The sequence below is a fragment of the Bolinopsis microptera genome, chromosome 4, assembly GCF_026151205.1.
Source record: "Bolinopsis microptera isolate Bmic1 chromosome 4, MBARI_Bmic_1.0, whole genome shotgun sequence".
Taxonomy (NCBI): domain Eukaryota; kingdom Metazoa; phylum Ctenophora; class Tentaculata; order Lobata; family Bolinopsidae; genus Bolinopsis; species Bolinopsis microptera.
Genome location: NC_087075.1, coordinates 10354725 through 10374431, shown reverse-complemented (window position 1 = coordinate 10374431; position 19707 = coordinate 10354725). Strand labels below are relative to the sequence as shown.

Here is a 19707-nt window from a genome sequence, read left to right as displayed (position 1 = left end):
TTTGTTCAGGTTATACACAATATGTAAGTGTAATTTCAATAAGAACTCCAATAAGTGAGGGAGCTGATGAGAGGTATTAGAGAAGTTTTTGTCTCAGCTAACCTCTGCTTCGTAGTAGCTAGTTTGTTTTCGGTGATAGTTAGAGAGTTGGTTAGAGTACTCAGAGAAGTAACTTAATGTCTCAGTACATCAAAAAAACTCTGTAACATTTCCGTATCTTTTTTTCTCAAAGTGCCACAAAATATGTATGTGTAATGTCAATAAGAATGCGCATCATCTGCACCAAAGTTGGTTGAAGTTCCCAAAAGATGCTTTTGTTCCAAAACATTCCTGCTTGGTAGTAGCTAGTTCCTCTTGATTGCTAGTAAGGAAAATACGTAGGTGTAATATCAAGATAAATACTCTACATCTTCTCCACAAGATCAAACATATCTAACTTGTTTTTTACTTGACATATTTACATGTAATGACCTTCCCGTTAATGACCACTGTGAGCGTGTAGCTACCTCATGTCCAGCACAAATGTAACCAGGTTCCATTGACTACTACGTACTTGCTCTGCAGGTGAAGATTAGAACCTACCACGTAGTTAAAGAATACATTATCTCCTAGTTTGATGCCATATAAGTAAGTGAGCATACTGTCAGGATAGTAAGAAAACACCAGATTTGATAAGTGCTTGCTAGGTACCTTTCCACTGCAGTCTGTATAATATAATCTCCTGCAGTATTTCTACATGTCCAGCACACATCTTACCAGGCTCCATCAAGTACTGTATGTACATGTAATATCAAGAAAAATGATCAGCATCTTATCCACAGAAATCACTCATGTGATTGAAAACTCATTCACATTGCCAATTCTTTTAGTGAAAAGTATCTCCTCTTATCTGAAATTTAAAGGGTGTTTCAGCATCACAGGAAGCTTTCAGTCACACCAAGCACAAAGTGGTCATCAATTGGAACAGTATCTCGGAGAATGGTAGAAAATGGCTTGAGCAGAATAGCGGATGTGACGAACAAACAGTCTAAAATCAAAGCTCCTGCAAATCATTCTGCACACTTCATTGACAGGAACAACTGATACACATGTACACCTGCTAATTAAGTGGTCATTATAATTCAAAGCCAATAAAAGGAGGAAAATTCAGTTACATCAATCCCATGCAGTGAATAATAATAATAAATTTTTTTTTTTTGTTTCTTAATAAAATATTCAAACAATATAATACACATAATATAGCAATGACCCTATATAAAATTCTGTAAAAATGGTACAAATTTAAAAACTGAGGTAAAAATAAAAATAAAACCCTTTGTAATAATATATATGTCAGCCCAATCCAGACAATGGATTTAGGAGACCTCTCAATCTGCCCTGTTAGCAAGGCCAAGAACCTGGGATTCCTTTTCGATCACCAAATGAATCTGGACTCTCAAATAAATGCTGTCTCCAAAGTATGTTATTTGAATCAAAGGGACTTAGCAAGAATCGGTTCGAAGCTTTCCCATGACCTAAAAGTTCAGTTAGTTCACTCCAATATCCTCTGTTTCATAGACTACTGCAACTCAGTCTATTATGGTATAACAGAAAAGAATCTCCATAAGCTACAAAAGATACAGAACAATGCTGCTAGATTTATCTTTGGTCTTTACGGAAAAAAGATACGTGAACCTATCATGCCTTACCTCAAAAAGCTCCACTTTCTGCCTGTTCGGTTCAGAATTAAGTTCAAAATATCACTTCTGGTCTTCAAGTGTCTTAATAACATAGCCCCTCAGTACTTACAAGGACACGTCAATCTAAGGGAAGTACGAAGACGAAGTTCCAGACTAGATGATGACTTTTATTTGTTGAAAGTTCCTCCTGCTCCTCATTTCAGACGAACAGATGCTGCATTTATGTTTTGTGGACCAAAAATTTGGAATGAACTACCCTACTCAGTGAGATCATTATCATCTGTAGAATGTTTTAAAAATGCCCTAAAGACGTTTTATTTCCAACTAGCTTTTGATAATATTTCTAATATTTGTCCATAATGTCTGAACTGATATGAAAGTGCATAATTTTGGTAACTTCATACAAATATTTGTTCATAAAATCTGAACTGTTTAAAAAGTCCATAATCTTGCTATTTCAACACTAAGTCTCGCTTGAATGACTTTAATGTACATCTTTGTTGGGTATATTTTAATGTCGAAGCGTGTAATAAATGTTAGAATTTATTTATTTATTTTATATATAAAATCCACTAAATCACATCACAACAAAAAGCAGTTTAGACCCCCATCCAACTAGAGCACTCCATGACCTTTTAGGGTTTAAGAGTGTTGATCAGGTTAAGGTCCAAATCACTTATTGCCGTAGGTGGAAGGGTTCTGGTACCTCTGTACCCCCTGATAGAGATTATACAGGTTCTGAGTAGATCAAAACGCAGTCTGCGTCTGACAAATGACATCACATCACAATACCGTTGGCCTTTCTTTAGGCTGATCTTTTCAGCGAGATGTTTTAGAAACTGTGAAGCCTCAGTTGCCATTCCTCCTGTAGTACTGAACACCAGTGGCGTGAAGGTAGCCTTTTCAACATTGAGGACTCTGTCATTGTACTCACGTTTTTTGCTTTTCTCGTGAGATTGGTACATCTGTGAGATGCTCTTGTCACTGTTGGACTGGGCTTGAGGGTGAAGTACCCTTAAATCTGTGAATGCCCTGTCCAGCGGCGACCAAAACGATCTCGCACTGATGTCCAGTCTTGCACCATCCTGTCTATTTGTTCCATTAGATAGTTCAAGTGTGTGAGGAACGGAGAGAAGCTGGGGTTCTGTTTCAACGTCTTTGCAAACAGTGGTTAGGAGTTCAGCTATTGTATCTCTTAGTGAATTGTGTCTAAGTGAAACGTAGCCTCCGATTTTGCAGGTTAGAGTATGGTTGATATGATTTTGATTTCCACATACACATAGGGGACTTCTGTTAGCTGTAGACAGTGTAAGATTATATCTGAGTGAGAGGGCATCAAAGAATTCTTGTTTGTTAAGGACGTACCCACATGCTTTTAGAGGGAGTGTGGATAACCAAATGGATGCTCCTTTTTCACTAAGGAGTTCTAATTGCCTTTGTGTTGATGGGGATACCTCATTCATAATAGTTTCACGTTGGTGTTTGTAAAGCTCTTCCTTACGCTTCTTTACTTCACTTATGATGTCATGCTGCAGTTCTTCGTTTAGTTGGAAAGTAGTAAGCTGTTGAAAAACTTCTTCTGTGAGCTGTTTTGTAGCATTTACTGAGTTAGTGTACTCCATCTCTGCTGTTGATGTGCAGTCTGGAATGCTCAGCCCGCCCATTCTTGCAGGAAGTGAAGCTATTTTTCTGATTTGATCAGGCACAAAACTTTTGCCCATAATGGCTGGTATAAAGTCTTCCTTGACACAATATTCCAAGTGTTTCAGATGGTCGGAAATCCCTGGGGTTGTACGGCAAACAAAATTCCATCTTTTGGAGGTTCCGTAGATGAAAGCGGAGTAGGCTAGCTGGGGTTCGTTTGCAGCTATTTCGACGAGTCCAAGAATGTCTGCTTTCCAACTTTCGGTCTCCTTTAGTATGAACTCTTTTACCCCTTCTTCTGATCCAATATATGACCCAAGATAACGGTGGCCTTTGGTAGTGATCTGAACATCTGGAAAGAGTTCCTTAGCTTTGGTTGCATGCTCTGGTTTCACTATCAACCATGTCTTGCTGGGTTTTGGGTAATACCCATACATGGGACCATGATCTTTAAGGTCCTCCCACCATTTCGTGAGTTGATCAAGTTTACCCCCTGCTGCTGAGTCGTCAGCATACCAAACTTGTTTGGGATAAGTGTTGGGTTCCCTGTCTGATTCTGGTTCTGTTTCAGGTTCTGTCTGTTTAACCTGGACTTCTCTGAGCAGAGGCATTAGGCTCAGTGCATACCATCCGAGTGCACAGGTATCTCCCTGTGTAGTTCCTTCCTGAGATTGTAAGTGGTCATCACTGTTGGCAATGAATAGGTTAGCTTCTTGTCTGTATGTATTTAGGATGTAAGTGAATAGCTCTGGACAGGTGTATCGAAGATTCCTAAGGGCTGTGTTGCGATTTAAAGCATTGAAGGCGTTTTCAGCATCAACAAACAGGATCGCTTCTGTGGATTCCTCTTCAAAGATCTTTCTGACTGCATGAATGGCCGCTTCCACTCCTCCTTGTAAGCCACTACACAGTTGCATGGGTGCTGTGTTCATGATAATGTCCTGTTTCAATGTGGTCATCACTGCTTTTCCGACTATTCTTCTAAGGACTTCACCAATCCCAATGGGTCTAACCCCTGGGTCTTTATCAAGGGGGATGAGGCGACCTGCTATGTATGTTTTCAGGTGGTTGGGCTGTATCTTTTGGCAACACAGCTTTCTGGCCAAAACTGCAACTGCTTCTTTTAGAAGTTCTGGCTTTTTCTTAAACTGCTTAGAGCAGAGAATATGCTGCCATGTCTCTGCATCAGTTCCTGAGGGCCCACCAGATCCGCTGAGGTCTCTTGCAACCTTTTCAATTCTGCTGGAATCAATGGAATCAAATATGACGTTGTCTACTTCTTCAATGGGTCCCTTCATCAGACTAGATTCGAGTGATGGGCTGCTTTCGGGGTGTTTCTTTATGAGTTCCTGTATGACAGTAGGGCTAGTGTCTAGGAGTTTACTTCTCTGGCTCCCATTCCATTTTAAGGCTGCGGATACTTTTCCTAGTAACATGAGTCGTGTAAAGACTTTGTTGTGATGTCCTGGGCTGTACTTAGATTTGAGTAGGCGCTCTTGTATTGATTTACATTCCCTAGCGAGCTTCTCTATTTCGCCATCTTTCCATAGTTGGAGTCTTCTTTCCAGGTGTGCTACATGGTCTTTGGCTTTAGAGGATTTGGAGGGTTTCTGGAGCAGGAGGGGAAAATTATAAGTGTCATAGTAATTGCAACACTCTCAAGGTTAGAGCCACTGTTAAAGAGATTGATGGTATTGGCAACTTCCTCAATAAAACTCTCTCCTATCTTGCCTTTCGGTACCTTAAACATGTTCTTCTTCCAAAGGACTACCCTCTTGTAGATAGAGTCTACAGCTGGCCTTATCTGTAAACCTTTTAGGACTCCCCATTTTGCATTGTTGATCGATGCGATGACTGCATCCGGGGGAGGTAAAGTGGAAGTAGTAAGGCGTTGTTTTCACAGTTACCACATACAAATGCTATGTCAAACTTTTCATCTTGGAGGTGTTTGTATTCTTTGGTGGGGGGGGTGTCATGTCCGTCTATGTCCGCCTATGTCCTGTCCTTTTTGGATTCTATGAGACAACGGACGTGTTTTTTGGGACATTGGCGGACACGGACGGACATTGGCGGACTCGGACGGACATTGGCGGACTCGGACGGACATAGGCGGACCCGGACGGACATAGGCGGACCCGGACGGACATAGGCGGACTCGGACGGACATTGGTGGACATTAGCGGACAAACATTTTGAGAATTTCTCGCAACTTGTATTAAAATCTTGTACAAAACAAACGACTTATTAATCACACTAAAGCTATTAATAGCTTTAACTTATTATATCAAATTATATAGGGACCCAGGAAAAGGCCCCAGGAGGAGGAGGAGGAGGACTGGGGAGGAGGAGGACTGAGGACGAGGAGGAGGAGTAGGAGGAGGACTGAGGAGGGGAGGAGGAAGAGGACTGGGGAGGATCAGGAAGACCCAGGCCCAGGAGGAGGACCCAGGAGGAGGAGGAGGAGGACTGAGGAGGATGACTCAGGAGGAGGAGGACTGAAGAGTACTGAGGAGGATGGCTGAGGAGGATGGCTGAGGAGGATGGCTGAGGAGGATGACTGAGGAGGATGACTGAGGAGGATGACTGAGGAGGATGACTGAGGAGGATCAGGAAGACCCAGGAGGAGGAGGAGGAGGAGGACCCAGAAGGAGGACCTAGGAGGAGGAGGAGAACTGAAGAGGATGACTGAGGAGGAGGAGGACTCAGGAGGATGGCTGAGGAGGATGACTGAGAGGGAGGAGGAGGAGGAAGAGGAGGAAGAGGACTGAGGAGGAGAAGGAGGACCCAGGCCCAGGAGGAGGACCCAGGAGGAGGAGGAGGAGGACTGAGGAGGATGACTCAGGAGGAGGAGGACTGAAGAGTACTGAGGAGGATGGCTGAGGAGGATGGCTGAGGAGGATGGCTGAGGAGGATGACTGAGGAGGATGACTGAGGAGGATGACTGAGGAGGATCAGGAAGACCCAGGAGGAGGAGGAGGAGGAGGAGGACCCAGAAGGAGGACCTAGGAGGAGGAGGAGAACTGAAGAGGATGACTGAGGAGGAGGAGGACTCAGGAGGATGGCTGAGGAGGATGACTGAGAGGGAGGAGGAGGAGGAAGAGGAGGAAGAGGACTGAGGAGAAGAAGGAGGACTGGGGAGGAGGAGGACTGTTGAGGACTGATGAGGAGGACTGAGGACGAGGAGGAGGAGTAGGAGGAGGACTGAGGAGGGGAGGAGGAAGAGGACTGGGGAGGATCAGGAAGACCCAGGCCCAGGAGGAGGACCCAGGAGGAGGAGGAGGAGGACTGAGGAGGATGACTCAGGAGGAGGAGGACTGAAGAGTACTGAAGAGTACTGAGGAGGATGGCTGAGGAGGATGGCTGAGGAGGATGACTGAGGAGGATGACTGAGGAGGATGACTGAGGAGGATCAGGAAGACCCAGGAGGAGGAGGAGGAGGAGGACCCAGAAGGAGGACCTAGGAGGAGGAGGAGAACTGAAGAGGATGACTGAGGAGGAGGAGGACTCAGGAGGATGGCTGAGGAGGATGACTGAGAGGGAGGAGGAGGAGGAAGAGGAGGAAGAGGACTGAGGAGGAGAAGGAGGACCCAGGAGGAGGAGGACCCAGGAGGAGGAGGACCCAGGAAAAGGCCCCAGGAGGAGGAGGATGGCTGAGGAGGAAGGCTGAGGAGGATGGCTGAGGAGGATGGCTGAGGAGGATGACTGAGGAGGATGACTGAGAGGGAGGAGGAGGAGGACTCGGGAGGAGGACTCAGGAGAAAGAGGACTCAGGAGGAGGACTTAGGAGAAATGAGAAGGAGGACTGAGAGAGGATGACTGAGAGGGAAGAGGAGGAGGAGGAGGAGGACTCAGGAGGAGGAGGAGGAGGACTGAGGAGGACTGAGAAGGAGGAGGACTGAGGAGGAGGAGGAGGACTGAATAGGAGGAGGGGGACTGGGGGAGGACTGAGGAGGAGGATGGAGGACTGAGGAGAAGGGGGGGGGGGCCAATGACTACTTTTGGGGACTTGGGGAATTACGTCAACGATTTTACCCCGAGTCCCCATTTTTAGTCCCCAAAAGTCTCCATTATAGTAAGGGGAAAAGTGGTCGATTTAAGGGTTCCGTTGGATTTGAATGTTCACAAGGATTTCTCAACGGAATATGGTAGTTAGGACCCCTACGAACATAATTAGACTTGTTGCCAATTTTGTATCTCAACAGAAACACCACTTTTACCACTTTTTACCACCTCTGTACCACCTTTCTGGTTTGCCAAATATCTTTAGTTGTGAACATCGTAGAAGGCTGCAAATTAACCTAGAATGTTTATCTTATCAAGGAGTAAAACTTTTGTATCAAAAATTTTTACATTGGACAATCAGCTAATTGGATAATTACCAATTAGTTAATCACCGAAAAAAGTAAAAATTTTTTATTGGCTCAAAATGATTGAAATCGTTTGAAACACGGAGAAATGTAGTTTTTAGAAAAACTTCAAAAATTTTTCACTTACAAATTTTTTTCGAGACTTGGAAAAAAAGTTTGAAAATTTGAAAATATTTTTTTCCGCCAAAGGTGATCGAATTGCATGAAACGTGAATAAAAATGCTTTGCAGTAAAACTTCGAAGATTTTTAGATTGGGGAATTCTAAAATCATCAATATTTGAAGTTGGAGTTCAGTAAATCTCGACATATTTTAGTAATTAGGAATAGCTTAGCGGAAAGGGCTGAACCTGAAACAGGTTAACCACACAATATTAGAGTTTCATAACTAATTACAATACAGCTTTATCAAATTCCACATAAAGAAACAGCACAAAAGGACCATTTAAGATCGAACCGATTTTACCTGCTGTTCTATCATTTTATTGATTTCAATGATCAAAACCTCTGTACTGTCAATCTTGCCAATCTATACCGGGTATCTGAATGGACCGGACCTCTTATTTACCTCTATAATTAGACCCAGTTGTGCAAGAAATCCGATTTCTCACAGGGGTTTCTTTTAACTGTGCACTTTTTGTCACTCTCGCAAGAGGCCCGGTATTATAGAGGGGTATAGGAAGCGTAAATATACCTTCCATCATCCACTGTGGCTTTTTTGTATTGTGAATGCGCATGCCGCTTCGTTTGCTATGCCAGATACCTCAAATAACCCCCATATCTCATTACCAGGGTCGGGATAGAGCTGGAGATAGCATCGAGAGGTTGCTAGAAATAGCTAGATTTAGAGTAAACTGGTGGTAGCTGGGTGGTGCTAGCATGGATGTAGCAGAACGTAGCTACACGGGGTTTCATTGGAGTTGGTTATTTTAATGGCCAAAGAGTGCCGGAACTAAAGTTACTTAAGATTGCAGTTGAGGGGCAGTGTAAACCACGGTGTAGTCACGGACACAGAGCTACAGTGCAGGAGTACTGCAAAAGAACAGTGCAAGTGATACAGTCTGCAACAGTAAAACGCCGAAGAAGGAGATAAGATTGTGGCTGCAGAGGAGGAGAGGAGCTGGAACCTGATTGTGTTTGGGTTGAAAGAAGAGGAGGAAGAAGAGTTTCCTGCTCTGGTAACTGCATTTTTGGAAGAGGTGGGGTGAGAACTTATTTTCAAGCGACAAGGGTGGGCTGGAAGCAACCAGGTACAGCTATCCGACCTATTAAGATCACCGTCCTGAGCTTAACAGCCTTTTATCAGAATCTGATGAAAACAGAGAGACTGACCCACCCCTTTTAGATCCAACGAAACCGTTTATATAAATCGACTTTTCCGCATGAATTACTTCATGGTATCTTCTTATCAAGGCTACAGACCTTGCCGTACCTAAGCGAGTCTCTTTAGCCCTTTTCTTCTTTAGAGCTTTAGGTTAATGATCAAACTCTTCGCTACTCGCTCTTCACTGGATCTATCAGGAAAGATTACATCTTTTTAGGTCTCAACCAGCCTTAGTTTTCCTGTTTTCATCATGTAGTACTAGTACGTTCTGCCACCTCCATTTTAGCACCACCCAGCTTTCATCAGTTCACTCTAAGTCTAGCTTTGTCGGCGTTTTACTGTTGCAGACTGTATCACTTGCACTGTTCTTTTGCAGTACTCCTGCACTGTAGCTCTGTGTCCGTGACTACACCGTGGTTTACACTGCCCCTCAACTGCAATCTTAAGTAACTTTAGTTCCGGCACTCTTTGGCCATTAAAATAACCAACTCCAATGAAACCCCGTGTAGCTACGTTCTGCTACATCCATGCTAGCACCACCCAGCTACCACCAGTTTACTCTAAATCTAGCTATTTCTAGCAACCTCTCGATGCTATCTCCAGCTCTATCCCGACCCTGGTAATGAGATATGGGGGTTATTTGAGGTATCTGGCATAGCAAACGAAGCGGCATGCGCATTCACAATACAAAAAAGCCACAGTGGATGATGGAAGGTATATTTACGCTTCCTATACCCCTCTATAATACCGGGCCTCTTGCGAGAGTGACAAAAAGTGCACAGTTAAAAGAAACCCCTGTGAGAAATCGGATTTCTTGCACAACTGGGTCTAATTATAGAGGTAAATAAGAGGTCCGGTACATTCAGATACCCGGTATAGATTGGCAAGATTGACAGTACAGAGGTTTTGATCATTGAAATCAATAAAATGATAGAACAGCAGGTAAAATCGGTTCGATCTTAAATGGTCCTTTTGTGCTGTTTCTTTATGTGGAATTTGATAAAGCTGTATTGTAATTAGTTATGAAACTCTAATATTGTGTGGTTAACCTGTTTCAGGTTCAGCCCTTTCCGCTAAGCTATTCCTAATTACTAAAATATGTCGAGATTTACTGAACTCCAACTTCAAATATTGATGATTTTAGAATTCCCCAATCTAAAAATCTTCGAAGTTTTACTGCAAAGCATTTTTATTCACAATTCGATCACCTTTGGCGGAAAAAAATATTTTCAAATTTTCAAACTTTTTTTCCAAGTCTCGAAAAAAATTTGTAAGTGAAAAATTTTTGAAGTTTTTCTAAAAACTACATTTCTCCGTGTTTCAAACGATTTCAATCATTTTGAGCCAATAAAAAATTTTCACTTTTTTCGGTGATTAACTAATTGGTAATTATCCAATTAGCTGATTGTCCAATGTAAAAATTTTTTATACAAAAGTTTTACTCCTTGATAAGATAAACATTCTAGGTTAATTTGCAGCCTTCTACGATGTTCACAACTAAAGATATTTGGCAAACCAGAAAGGTGGTACAGAGGTGGTAAAAAGTGGTAAAAGTGGTGTTTCTGTTGAGATACAAAATTGGCAACAAGTCTAATTATGTTCGTAGGGGTCCTAACTACCATATTCCGTTGAGAAATCCTTGTGAACATTCAAATCCAACGGAATGCCACTTTTCCCCTTACTATTAGTCCCCATTTAGATTTCAAAAAATCTGGCTTCTCCAGACCAGATCGTAAACTTCTCAAGACTGAAGTCTAGAATATTTATAAATGGTCACTGGACATTCCTGACTTCTTGGGAGCTACTTGAGGGCTGTTAGAGTACCTAACTAACTTGAAAACCATAAATAACTGTCAAAAATTCTTTGGACTTATGGGGACAAATGGTGAATTACGTCAACGAGTTGACCTCTAGTCCCCATGATTTTTAGTCCCCATTAGTCCCCAAAAGTCTCCATTGGTAGTCATTGGCCCCCCCCCCCCCCCCCCCCCCCCGGAGAAGGATGAGGAGGAGGACTGAGGAGGACTGACGACTGAGGAGGAAGAGGAGGAGGATGAAGAGGAGTAGGAGGACCCAGGAGGAGGACCCAGGAGGAGGAGGAGGACTGGGGAGGAGGAGGACTGTTGAGGACTGATGAGGAGGACTGAGGACGAGGAGGAGTAGGAGGAGGACTGAGGAGGGGAGGAGGAAGAGGACTGAGGAAGATCAGGAAGACCCAGGAGGAGGAGGAGGAAGAGTAGTAGGAGGAAGCATCTAAATGTTATTTCCATTTTTGTCCATTTTTGTCCATTTTTGTCCGTTTTTGTCCGCTCTATTTTTTGTCCGTTTTGAAAATATAGGGTACCGAACGGACAAAAAACATGATCCCCCCTATAACAGCAAAAATTGAACATTTTATTTAGCAATTTAGGTGTCCATTAATGTCCGCTAATGTCCGTATATGTCCGTCTATGTCCGCCAATGTCCGCCTATGTCTGTCTATGTCCGCCTATGTCCGTCTATGTCCGCCTATGTCCGCCTATGTCCGCCTATGTCCTGTCCTTTTTGGATTCTATGAGACAAGCGGACATAGACGGACGTGACACCCCCCCCCCCCCCCCCCCCCCTTTGGTGTTGATTTCCTCACAAATGGGATGGTGCCAAACATTGCACTGTTCACAAAGGAGCCCATCTTGTTCAGCAAGAACACCTAAGTGGCATGTTGGACAGATATCTTCTTGGGTGCTGTGGTCTGATATTAGGATCTGTTGTCTGTTAGATTTCAGTCTTTCCGATGTTATGAACTCATCTATGGCTGTGTTAGGAGCTTGGATTTCTTGTGCTCTTTTGTGAATGTGGATAAATCTATGTGGATAAATCTATACCTGGTTACATAATTGAAACAACTATGGCCCCTAATTGTGGGCAGAATATGTGTCGTTGAGGTGTCAGCTGGTATACAACTTATTTCAAATCTGTGATCTGAGTGACTGCATTAAAATAATTTAAGGAAATTACTTTTAATATGCAATTATTATTTTGCTTCTAAAATTCTCTGATAATTAATAATATATCGTGACATGTAATTGTAAGATAACAAATCTCGCGCGCGCGGCGCTTACATCTGCACCTGAGAATCTCTCAGCAATGTGTGGCTGTCTGCGCGGCGGGCTGTGTATTGTGTATATAGCTGAATTTAAATTTAGATTTATTTGTAAATGTATAATAATATTAAATATGTATTGATTGTTTTGTGGTAAATAAAAATTTTGTTTTACTAAATTTTGTTTTACTTTAAAACAGCACAAATAAATATTTAGGTAAAATAATCGAATGGAACAAATAAAATTGCAGCCACCTAAATTGCTTTCAGTAGTTAAAAGTGTTTTATATTAATTATGATGAAAGCAGCTTCCCAAAGAAGCCCAGATTCAAACATGAGACAAAAATCATATACAATGTAGTTAAATATAGTAATAACTTAAATTAAATATTAAATATTTGTATATTTGATGTTAAAGTTCAAAGTTGGAAGTGCAGCAGCTGACTTTATACATGCTATATTATATTTAAATTGTAGTGTTTACCTGAAGACCTTAATTGACGATGTCAATTCATGGCAGCTCGGCGCGGCACAGTAGCGCATTTGGCATCTCGCCGATCTGGCCTTATTGAGTGCGCGGCGCGGCACAGTAACGCATCGCGCTACAACTGAAGACCTTGCAATCGACAGCTAGTCTTGTCATGTCTGTTCATAATAACAAACAAGATATGGCGGAATGACAAGTTAACTTACTGAGCCGCGCTCAGCCTGTCATTCCGCCTAATCTCTATTCGTTTATGAACATGAGTGGCTCCCCCTGTATCGTCTCCCCCTGTAGCGGCTCCCCCTGTATCGTCGAAGACGATACATACTATAGTGAAGCGACCGTGGGGGTCACCACGTGATACAAGGCATGACAGGCTGAGCCGGTTCCAATTAGAATTAGACCTCTCCATGGATACACAGTATTCCAGTATATTTATTTCTAGTTCCTGGCATCCAATGATTTAATTTCATTCCCCTTGATGGTTCCAATTAGAATAAGACCTCTCCATGGATACACAGTATTCCAGTATATTTATTTCTAGTTCCTGGCATCCAATGATTTAATTTCATTCCCCTTGATGGTTCCAATTAGAATTAGACCTCTCCATGGATACACAGTATATGCACGCGAGAGATGTTTCCTCTGAGATTATGCTGATGCCGGATGCATCACAAGCACATATTATTCGAACTGCAAATCGGAGAATTTTGTTATAATCCTGAACTTAATTTAAAATCCTTACTTAAAATCAGTTCTCATCCAATACTTTACAGATATTGCATCTAAGAGAGTAACAGTAGTAATGTATGTGCTGATTTGGCTGCAAAAAATATCTATTCTGCACAGTTGTCACGTGGTGTAAAAGAGAGCCTCTGATTGGTCATTAAGGCAGTGTCACGTGATTTATATTGCTGCAAAATATCTATTCTACACAGTTGTCACGTGGTGTAAAAGAGAACCTCTGATTGGTCATTAAGGCAGTGTCACGTGATTTATATTCGTTTTTGTGAATCTGGTTGGCTAGTTGGCGTTGTCACGTGATCACAGGTAGTCGACCACAGGTGGTCGAACTACAGATTACCATTTATGGTATAACAAGGGAACATTGCCTTCTAATATGGAGTAGGGTTTCTATCGAGTCACGTGATCAAGGTTAAGACCAATCAGCGTAAAATATCAAAGGATGTAAACATCAGTTTTACACAAAGACAAAAATAGAATGAAACTACAGCTTCCAATTACAAATTTACATATACTGTATACAAAACCGATGTGAGATACATCAAATGTCTAAAAAAGTGGTACTGATGCCGTCATCAAGTATCTTCCTTTTACAGTAAAAGTAGCTCAAGCCCTTTCTTTCCATTCGATAGCTCAACATGGTGTTGTTCTTGACTATGAAGCCTCTGTTTGTTGAGCTGACACTTTGCTTCGTTTGCAGAACTGAACGGAAATGCTCTATAGTGACCTGAGCTGCCTTGTTGATGCCTTTTGTCGAACACTTCTCTTTCTGTTTGGCATCAGGTTCGAAACAGAAATAGGTTTTAGCCGAAAGTCCAACAAAGCCACCTCCGCTCCACTCTACTTTGAATAACCCTGAAAGTAAACGACAATTATACTACCGACGCGACACCAACCGCAGAGAATATTGAGATACATTTTGTATACAATAATGAATAACCCTCGCGAAACTTTCAAGATAAAATCAAAGTGACATTAAACTTGTCAAAATAATAATAAAGTTAAACAACACAGCAGACCACTCACCTGGCGTCCTCCTATCGTAAGCCGCGTGTTCTTCGGTATCTGTACGAGGAAACCACTGCAACTTTATCTGAGCCCAATCTTGCCTGAGCTCAGGTTTTATGAGCTCATCCAGCGTGTCAGCTGCAAGTGCCATGTACAGCGAGTCTGAAAATTCGAAAACGATCAGTACGAAGATGGAAGAATTTATTGTATTTACAGCAAAATGGAACGTGCGTGCCCGCGCATTACACGACTTTAGCGCGAAGAATACTACAAAAAATAATTTTGCGTCAGCGCACAAAATGAACAGAAGACCGTATTTCAGGTTTTAGCCAATGTCACAGTTTTGATCGTTTTGTACGGAATGTATCGATTAGATTATAGATTATTTGAACTTACCCGTATCCATCTCACAAAGAGAGAAGTACGGTCGAGGGATGTAACTCACGAGCACATCAAAGTAAAAAGAGAGCATTCTTAACTTTGCATAGGAGTAAACGAAAAAACCAATCTGGATAGGAAGATTGTGACGTATACTCTTCTTTCTCGATGTTACCTATAGAAGACACTATTAGGACTACATTCATATGAAATCGATGAAATCAACCATGAGGATTCAAACTGCAGATCACAGTAAATGTAGGCAACAATAATTACGGTAAGACAAATTAAAATTACCTCGTAGCAGTTATCTGAAAGCTCATCCAAGGCGGAGAAGCGGGGGCCGTTAATGAGATCTGCGGCAGTCTCCTGATCCACTACGTCCACCTTGACGTGCTTGCTCTTGTTCATTATCGTATATCCATAGAAGCTGTTCCCTGAGATAAACGATATTTGAACACTTGGAATCTAAAAGCAGGTGCTCGAATGTAAACGTGATCATAAGTTTGATCAGGCAGTAAAGGAATATTGAGATCGCGTCAAGAGATATAAGCTAATGAAAATGTAGCTATTTATCTACCTATTAGTTTGTAGTAATGTATGTGCTGATTTGGCTGCAAAAAATATCTATTCTGCACAGTTGTCACGTGGTGTAAAAGAGAGCCTCTGATTGGTCATTAAGGCAGTGTCACGTGATTTATATTGCTGCAAAATATCTATTCTACACAGTTGTCACGTGGTGTAAAAGAGAACCTCTGATTGGTCATTAAGGCAGTGTCACGTGATTTATATTCGTTTTTGTGAATCTGGTTGGCTAGTTGGCGTTGTCACGTGATCACAGGTAGTCGACCACAGGTGGTCGAACTACAGATTACCATTTATGGTATAACAAGGGAACATTGCCTTCTAATATGGAGTAGGGTTTCTATCGAGTCACGTGATCAAGGTTAAGACCAATCAGCGTAAAATATCAAAGGATGTAAACATCAGTTTTACACAAAGACAAAAATAGAATGAAACTACAGCTTCCAATTACAAATTTACATATACTGTATACAAAACCGATGTGAGATACATCAAATGTCTAAAAAAGTGGTACTGATGCCGTCATCAAGTATCTTCCTTTTACAGTAAAAGTAGCTCAAGCCCTTTCTTTCCATTCGATAGCTCAACATGGTGTTGTTCTTGACTATGAAGCCTCTGTTTGTTGAGCTGACACTTTGCTTCGTTTGCAGAACTGAACGGAAATGCTCTATAGTGACCTGAGCTGCCTTGTTGATGCCTTTTGTCGAACACTTCTCTTTCTGTTTGGCATCAGGTTCGAAACAGAAATAGGTTTTAGCCGAAAGTCCAACAAAGCCACCTCCGCTCCACTCTACTTTGAATAACCCTGAAAGTAAACGACAATTATACTACCGACGCGACACCAACCGCAGAGAATATTGAGATACATTTTGTATACAATAATGAATAACCCTCGCGAAACTTTCAAGATAAAATCAAAGTGACATTAAACTTGTCAAAATAATAATAAAGTTAAACAACACAGCAGACCACTCACCTGGCGTCCTCCTATCGTAAGCCGCGTGTTCTTCGGTATCTGTACGAGGAAACCACTGCAACTTTATCTGAGCCCAATCTTGCCTGAGCTCAGGTTTTATGAGCTCATCCAGCGTGTCAGCTGCAAGTGCCATGTACAGCGAGTCTGAAAATTCGAAAACGATCAGTACGAAGATGGAAGAATTTATTGTATTTACAGCAAAATGGAACGTGCGTGCGCGCGCATTACACGACTTTAGCGCGAAGAATACTACAAAAAATAATTTTGCGTCAGCGCACAAAATGAACAGAAGACCGTATTTCAGGTTTTAGCCAATGTCACAGTTTTGATCGTTTTGTACGGAATGTATCGATTAGATTATAGATTATTTGAACTTACCCGTATCCATCTCACAAAGAGAGAAGTACGGTCGAGGGATGTAACTCACGAGCACATCAAAGTAAAAAGAGAGCATTCTTAACTTTGCATAGGAGTAAACGAAAAAACCAATCTGGATAGGAAGATTGTGACGTATACTCTTCTTTCTCGATGTTACCTATAGAAGACACTATTAGGACTACATTCATATGAAATCGATGAAATCAACCATGAGGATTCAAACTGCAGATCACAGTAAATGTAGGCAACAATAATTACGGTAAGACAAATTAAAATTACCTCGTAGCAGTTATCTGAAAGCTCATCCAAGGCGGAGAAGCGGGGGCCGTTAATGAGATCTGCGGCAGTCTCCTGATCCACTACGTCCACCTTGACGTGCTTGCTCTTGTTCATTATCGTATATCCATAGAAGCTGTTCCCTGAGATAAACGATATTTGAACACTTGGAATCTAAAAGCAGGTGCTCGAATGTAAACGTGATCATAAGTTTGATCAGGCAGTAAAGGAATATTGAGATCGCGTCAAGAGACATAAGCTAATGAAAATGTAGCTATTTATCTACCTATTAGTTTACTGGTCTCAGCTACAACTCTCAAGGCCGGATCTTGATCACCAGCCCTCCTGTCTTCCGATACGTTGTCAGCAAAGGATTTGAAGCACCTGCTGGGTGCGAATTCTATGACTTGATGGATATCCGTCACCTCAAGCCCATGCTGAACGTACCAAATCAATAACGGCGTGATTATCAGAATCTTCTCGGCAAACATTGACCCGATTAAATATCGAGTCGGCTTGAAAGATTTCCCCGTTGAACGGAGGAATTCAGTCATATGTTCACCGATATCATCTGCCGTCACGGTGGTATTTTTAAAGATAGGAGGCATTTCTGCATAGTGAGCCTTGAGGTGATCAGGAACCCTCAAGTCACATTGAACCGCACCAAATAGGTGTCCGTTCAAGATTTCTTCGAGTATCCTGTCTTTAGTCATTCTATACAGGTGTTCAGTGGTATAGACGTAGCGGTTGTGAATATCATGCCCTTTCTTGTATTGAGTCCACGAGCATTCCCACATTTCCACCAGGGTATAACCCAGCTTCCTGATGTAATCACTAATCTCTTTCGTCTTTTTGAATTTTTCATTCAAAGTTCTGCCGCTGACTTTGACGTCGCGATTATCTTTCTTGCAGGAAGGGCAGCCATGGAAATAGCACCCTTGAAACTGGTAAACTGTGTTCGTCTCCCTAGAATCAAAACAAATTAAGATACGTTGTTTTTTCCGCGTTATCACCAAAACTATTTGAATATAACATTAATTCATATGTAGTTCACTAATGGAAATAGGAAACATAAAACATACCTGTGGTAACCATCGACAGCGAGTCTCCTGGCGCCGATTCTGTACTCCCCTGTGTTTCTGACATGTTGTATTGAGATGTTTTCCCGATGCTCAACATCAGCCAACCATTCCGTTGCCACCATAGAGATCGGGCTAGGATATTCTTTGCGGAAGTTGTCAGCCGCCCTTCTTCGAATGTATAGCCCGGAGGCCATCTCTTGAGCTGTACACCATAAATAAAGGGCGTTGGCATCTGTAATTGAGTAATTGGTAAGAAATGTGATGTGATTGAGAGCGTTACATAACTTTTACGGAAGCAAGAACGATATTGACTGCTTACTGAAATAAGCAGCAAATCGAATGGAAATTGTTGTTGATATACAACAGAGTTACAAAAACACTATTGGTCATTCAGTTGATTTGTTGAATGTGATAAACATTTAATTTACCAAGCCCCAGGATTTTCCTTGTGACAGGATTATGTGCATCGTGTCCAACTGTGGTCACACCAGCCTCTTGAAAACGGTCAAAGATTAAAGCTGGTCCACCAACCTGTAAAATAGATTACAGACCTTTAAAATAGAAGACAGACCCTTTCGGAAACTTGGGTTATTGTGTATCTGTAAGACGTGATTATTTAAAAGATTTTTGATAGTATTGTGTAATAAGGCAGTATTGTGTAATAAGGCAGTATTGTGTAATAAGGCAGTGGAAGTGGAACATCCAGTTCTGGTCTGTGGTTAGGGAAAGTTAGAGAAAGAGAATACAATGGAGATTGTGGGTTGGACCTCACCTGGACGGACGAGAAATATGTCACTCTGGAGGAGAGACAATGGTTCTAGGAGAACTCAGACGTAAACCCTTTGTGTAGATAGAGAGTCAAAGATAGATGTGAGCTCTAACAAACTATGGATTCAGAGGTCATCAGACAGGAAGCTTTGGATAAAAGATGAATAGTCGTAACACCTGGATTCGGGACAATGAAGCTTTAGTGGGAGATAAGACCAGCTGCAAAAGGTGTGAGCAGGGGCACGTGAGTCTGGTTAGAGAGGTCGGGTGAAAAACCACGGACGCGGCAGTATTTATATCTGGGGGCTGGACCTGGCAAGAAAGAGATAGAGTTTGCCCGATTCGAGGGCCATTCGTGTAGGTTACTTTGGAGCCAGGACCTGTTACGTCAGGGTCACTTGCTTCAGATTCGTAGATTATTTGTAGTAATTTAGGTTACGAACAACAAAAACGAAAGTAATAATGATGGTAAAAAAGGGTAAGAAACAAAATGATTAACAATCCAATTACTACAAAATACACTTCCTAATTACTCTGACTTATGACGCCCTACATCTAAGTTGTAAAACACACGTCCTTACTCTACCTTTACCTATCACGGTTAACCATCGTTAACCGTCTCTAACGGAGTCTTACCCTTAAACTACACTTACATAACACTTTCAGTCCTCACTAACTACAGACCACGATAATGCTCTCTCCGGGACCCTGACGTAACAGGTCCTGGCTCCAAAGTAACCTACACGAATGGCCCTCGAATCGGGCAAACTCTATCTCTTTCTTGCCAGGTCCAGCCCCCAGATATAAATACTGCCGCGTCCGTGGTTTTTCACCCGACCTCTCTAACCAGACTCACGTGCCCCTGCTCACACCTTTTGCAGCTGGTCTTATCTCCCACTAAAGCTTCATTGTCCCGAATCCAGGTGTTACGACT

The 19707-nt window shown here is 42.1% G+C and overlaps 2 protein-coding genes across 2 annotated transcripts; both read right to left on the bottom strand.

The window, feature by feature from the left end:
* Positions 1-13563: 13563 nt before the first annotated feature.
* Positions 13564-15139, bottom strand: LOC134814293 (uncharacterized). The gene is made up of 4 exons (XM_063822387.1): positions 15006-15139; positions 14727-14883; positions 14349-14492; positions 13564-14177 (listed from the first exon to the last, which is right to left on the bottom strand). Exons 1-4 carry the CDS (start codon positions 15117-15119, stop codon positions 13864-13866), a joined length of 729 nt encoding a protein of 242 aa, XP_063678457.1. The 5' UTR covers positions 15120-15139; the 3' UTR covers positions 13564-13863.
* A 345-nt stretch (positions 15140-15484) lies between these two features.
* Positions 15485-18514, bottom strand: LOC134814103 (uncharacterized). The gene is made up of 7 exons (XM_063822127.1): positions 18434-18514; positions 18006-18237; positions 17210-17889; positions 16927-17066; positions 16648-16804; positions 16270-16413; positions 15485-16098 (listed from the first exon to the last, which is right to left on the bottom strand). The coding sequence occupies exons 2-7, from the start codon at positions 18197-18199 to the stop codon at positions 15785-15787; spliced, it is 1629 nt and encodes a 542-aa protein (XP_063678197.1). The 5' UTR covers positions 18200-18237; positions 18434-18514; the 3' UTR covers positions 15485-15784.
* Positions 18515-19707: the final 1193 nt, after the last annotated feature.